At 39.4% G+C, this 5452-nt stretch overlaps 1 protein-coding gene across 2 annotated transcripts in view; it reads right to left on the bottom strand.

The window, feature by feature from the left end:
• Nucleotides 1-5452, bottom strand: part of Agps (alkylglycerone phosphate synthase) — a 101158-nt gene that overhangs the window by 37238 nt on the left and 58468 nt on the right. For both annotated transcript variants that reach the window (XM_005346605.2, XM_013345958.2), the window contains exon 12: nt 1247-1298. In XM_005346605.2, coding sequence (XP_005346662.1) covers nt 1247-1298 — 52 coding nt within the window. The remainder of the gene's footprint in view (nt 1-1246; nt 1299-5452) is intronic.

Below are 5452 nucleotides of genomic sequence, written 5' to 3'. Positions count from 1 at the left end.
GCTAGTTCCAGGACAGGCTCCAAAACCACAGAGAAACCCTGTCTCGAAAAAACCAAAAAAATAAAATAAAATAAAAAATAGAGATAATTTAAGCATCTATAAACTTAGAAATAGCACATCATCAGGATGCTCACTTCTTTTCGCCAAACAGGACTCACCCTACATTAATAACTGAAATTAAACACAGAACGTGCTGTGCTATGCCTCGGGGCTCAGGACTGCAATCTCAGATATACAAGGGGATGAGGCAGGAGAACTCAAAGTTCAAGGTCCATCTGGACTAAGACAGAGTTCAAGGCCAGGCTAGTAGGCATCTTATTGAGTCCCTGCTCAAGCTAATGGCTGTCCTGAAAACCTGCCCCTCTTCTCCACCGTTGCCACAGGTGCTCCAGATCTACCCTGACCTGTTCACCCTGCAGCCTCACCTCCAGTCCACCCCCTCCTCACTCACTGTAGTGCTATTTCATTTGTATTTTAGTAAATAAAGCTTGCCTGAAGACCACAGAGTAAAACAGCCCCACTGGTCAGCCTTACAGCCAGGCAGTGGTGACACACACCTTTGATACCAGCAGCCACACTAGTTTGCCACAGGAACCAGATGGTGCATGCCTTTAATCCCAGTGGTACACTCCTTTAATCCCAATAGAGAGAGTTATAAAACAGAGGAGACAGCTGTCAGTCTCATTCTGAGATTCCTGGAGGCAGGATGGCCATTCTGGACTGAGGTCAAGGTAAGAGCCAGTGGCTGGCTACTTTGCTTTTTGGATCTTCAGGTTGAACCCCAATTTCTCTGAGTTTTTATTAATCGTGCTTTAACTCACCCTGAACAACACTGCCAGAAAGGGCTTTCTAAGGCCAAAATGATTGATGCCCCCTCCACAAAGAAAGACCACTGCAGACAGGATAATAGTCACTAAAATATTTGGAGACTCTAAAACATGCTATTGTGCTTTCACAAGTTCAGCTTTGCCCATAAGGGAACAAATCTGGTCAGGTAGAAGACTCAAGCAAACCTCCGTTTCCCCTTGAAGATTCAGAGCAAGTGCCAGCTCCAACAGAAGCCTTTCCAAGCTTTCCTCCATGAATGAGGCGCAGCTTCCGCAGCAACCCAGGCACCTGTGCCCCCCACAGCCCTCCACACGGCACTCTTTCATAAGACTGAGTACTCATCAGAGCTCCACGAGGGACAGCACGGTGACGTCATCGTTCTCTGAAAGTCCTGGAGGCTAACTGAGCAGTTACTCACCAAACTGAAACTGCTGGTTGTCCATGAGGCGGATCGATGCAGGAGCACACCTCTGTTTTAAAAGAAGTGGGAATCAGTTCAACAGACAAGAGTCACACAGCAGGACCTGACTGTTACTTTATAAGGCTTCAACGACTTAGTGCCTAAAGATATATGGAAAAACTTCATGAAGACAAAACATCGGTGGTTTATAAAAATATTTGGAGAAATCTATGTGTAAAAGCAATTCATAGATATTCAAACCTTTAAACTTAGCAATAAAATATACTTGCTGCCTGGCAGTAACCTGGAAGAAATTCCACTCCTCAAAATAGACTATTTTACAACAAAGTAGAACTTTTTAAGACTAAATATGTGTTTTAAGAATTGCATATTTTATAATATTTTACTAGGTTTTTGCACAGTATTTTTCTCCCTCTCCCCACCCCACACCCTCTCCCTTTCAGTGTTGAGAATCAAGGCTGTGGCCATGCACCTGCTAGCAAATGCTCTACCACTCAGACCATCACTAACCTCTTTCATACTTTTAGAAACCAGGAAGCACTGGTGGAAATTTTTATATGCCAAAAAACTTCTAAAACATCTGCAATATCTTCAAAGACAATCTTAGGAACCGTTCCTTCTTTTGAATCCTTCCTCAGAATTATTTTACATAGAAGAACACGTGTGACACAATCACAGTTTTAGTTCTCTTAGGGTTACATATAATGCAAACAGCAATGAAACTTTGATGGTTAAGAATGTATATCTAGGGGGCGGGAAAGGTGGCTCAGAGGTTAAGAGCACTGATTACTCTTCCTGAGGACCCAGGTTCAACTCCCAGCACCTACATGGCCACTCACAACTGTCTATAATTCCAGTTCTAGGGGATCTGACACCTTCACACAGACATACAGGCAAAACCCTGGTGCACATAAAAATAAAAAAGAGGGTGTTAAAAAATATTTATCTAAAGAATAAGTCTGCCCCAGCGGAGTGTGTGTGTGTGTGTGTGTGTGTGTGTGTGTGTTTGTGTGCGTGCGCATGTGTGTGGGCGTCCATGTTTACAAACTAAGAGTTGTAAGGAAGGAGAAAACAAGATAAAACAAAGTTTAGACAGCAGGTACTGGTTGAGCAACCTTCACCTGTAAATCTGAAACCTGAAATGCTCTGGAATTCAATTTTTTTGAGCAACAACTTACCAACATCAAATTTCAGATCTAGGAGCACTTGATTTCAGACTGTAGATGTCCAACTGAGAAAGCACATGAAACATGCGAGAGCTGAGTACCGCGCCAACCCCAAGACTGTGGACAAGAGCATTCTGCCTGCCCTTGGACTAACTTCATGATGATGAAAACTGTAAAAGGGTCTGAAACCCAAGCAGGGTTATTGCTTCCTACACAAGATTCTAGGGCAGCTGAAGCTCTACCAAGGGCTGTTTTTGGAGCAGATATTTTAAAAATGCTGTAAACATTTTTTTTTTGAGCAGAATATTGCTCTGCAGCCCAGACTGCATACAAACTCACAGCACTCCCTACTGTCTCAGCCTACAAAAAAGTCATAAACTTTTAAAATATGTCTTCATAGTATCATTTATCAATAAATATATAAAGTTCCAAAACTCCTTAAAAACTTAAAATATGCATTAAGACATTTTTGCTATTACTTGCTTTTAGTTGGACAAGCATTTAGTTCTTATAAAAGCATAAAACAGAATTCTATCCAATATAAGGATAGACAAGATTCTTATTTTAAAGCCTAAGCAATTTATTTATTCATCTAAATACTAACAATGAGATAATTCAATTGATTTTTCAGAGTCACTAGCAGGTCTGAAGAGACAGTGGCAGGTAATCATATACACATGGTGACAAGAGCCCATCACTCCCACGGTACAGGACACTGTGGTTTCCAACTGTGCCCTGGTTTATTCCACACAATCAACAGAACTGTCACAGAAGCAGAACTAACTGCCTTTCAGACAGACACAGAATGTATAAGGTTAAAATATTTGTCCAAGGTCAGATGGCTATGAAATAGCAAAGAAGAGATCAAGATGTCCTGACTACTGATGAGCAGTTTCAAGTTTATCACATAGCCTTGCTCATGCACACACACACAAAATCAACAAACACACACACACACACACACACACACACACACAGTGCTTAGCTTCATATTCAAATCAAAGATTACATCAAAACTACCATGTCTGTCATTTTGTACTCCTACTAAAAGTGTAACAGTCCAAAAAATTACAAAAGAATAATTTCAAATTGATATAAAGGTATTAGAGTTTGGTCAGGGAATCCTAAAAGCACCACTAGTTTCCCATATACTAAAGAAAGATCAATTTTCTTCACATTTATAAATCCAGATGCCTTTAATAAAATGAGTGTGGTGACTTCTAATAACATATGAAACTTATTTAGGCCAAATTTCCTTTCTTCATAAAGAAAGTAGAATATCTATAGGCAAACACTAGGTAACATCTATAGCATACATGTTTGCATGTGTTGGCATAAGCACATCATAAAGTATTAAAGAATTCAGAGCTCTTTTTCAGTGGGTGTTAAATTCCTGGTGAGAAGTGTGAATTCTACCTGCTGCCACCAGCCAGATCCCACTTCGACTGCTTCAAGAGCAGGTGCTATTAACAAAATAACTAGTGCGTGTGCTGAGGAAATGGGAGGCGAAGGCTCCACTCTCAGTAAAGACTTACTGTTGGGAGGAACCCGGCCTACCAGGGATCTTCTGGGGTGGAAGCGGTACAGCAACTGCAGATCAATTTCGGCAAGAAAGTTTTAGAGTATTTGCTAAATCATGCAGCTACCAATATTCACCTCAACTGAATGTGATTTTAACTTGGCGCTGAGTTAAATGAATAAATACTACCCGAAAACACGCAGTTTTTAAACACTGAATTTTACAAAGAAATTATCAAATTCAAGTCAACAGATTTAAAGTTTCATATTTTTTTCAAAGTTAGTAAATAGTTCTTCAGTTGTTGTCCTAAGTAAATTCACAGAAGCTAAAAATTCAAATAAAAATAGTACCTAGGTTAGCATGTTGGCCTTTAGCAACCAATAATTTGAAAAGTATTACATATAATCCTAAATATATAAAAAATACTTAGAATATGAAAAAATTAAAAGTTAGCAAAGCAACTGACCAGAGAGAAGGTCATATAATCAAAACATCAAAATCATGTCCCTGGTCTATGATATGTATAGCTCAGATCAGGTTGTCTCCATTGCTTTCAAAACTAAATGGGGAGGTCAAGCTAAAAAATAAACTCAGTCCTCTTTCAAGGGCAGAGAGTATAAACTCTAAGAAGTGGAGTTCAAATTCACACCATACTATCCCAGTAAGCAACACTGAGCCCACTATAGTGAATAAGGTGAGGAGCCCTTGCTATAGTGACCCCTGCTGGTAGTTGTCAAAAATAACCTAGGAGGGGTATTTCAACAAAGTTATAGTGGGTTTACTGAGAAATCTAAGGTATTTTATTCCTAATAAAAATTGCATGTTGTCGTGCAGTGATGGCCCACGCCTTTAATCCCAGTACTAGGGAGGCAGAGGCAGGCGGATCTCTGTGAGTTCGAGGCCAGCATAGTCTACAAGAGCTAGTTCCAGGACAGGCACCAAAGTTACACAGAGAAACTGTCTCAAAAAACAAAAACGAAATAAAAAATAAAATTGCATGTTATGGTTTTCTCTCTGGCCATGGTTTAGTTTAAGGAAAACATGTTTCAGAAATATTTTTAAGGTGTTCCTTACAGAGACTGCCTTTTTTTAAATTTATTAAAAAGTTGGATTGAATTATCTGTTACTTTTTAAGTTAGCACAGAGAATACTACTACTTTATTCTAGTCAGTTTTTCTCTAATGGAAAGAAATGCCCCTCTTTCAACATAAAGGACAGAATCTTAAATTCTTATTGAAAACAACCAAAGACAAGCAGACTCTGCGCTATTAAGCTTGTTCCGGAAAGCCATCAGAGTTGTTTCTGGACTAACAATAATAGTTAAGACGCTGTATCTGACATGTAGTACATCCTCAACTTTAACTCTTGTGGGAACTTATTTTCTAGGAAAGTCTTTTTTTTTTTTAAAGACTTTTTAAAAAATATTTATTTATTATGTATACAATATTCTGTCTGTGTGTATGCCTGCAGGCCAGAAGAGGGCACCAGACCCCATTACAGATGGTTGTGAGCCACCAT

The sequence above is a fragment of the Microtus ochrogaster genome, chromosome 4 (assembly GCF_000317375.1).
Source record: "Microtus ochrogaster isolate Prairie Vole_2 chromosome 4, MicOch1.0, whole genome shotgun sequence".
NCBI lineage: Eukaryota > Metazoa > Chordata > Mammalia > Rodentia > Cricetidae > Microtus > Microtus ochrogaster.
This window is presented reverse-complemented; position numbering and strand designations above follow the sequence as displayed.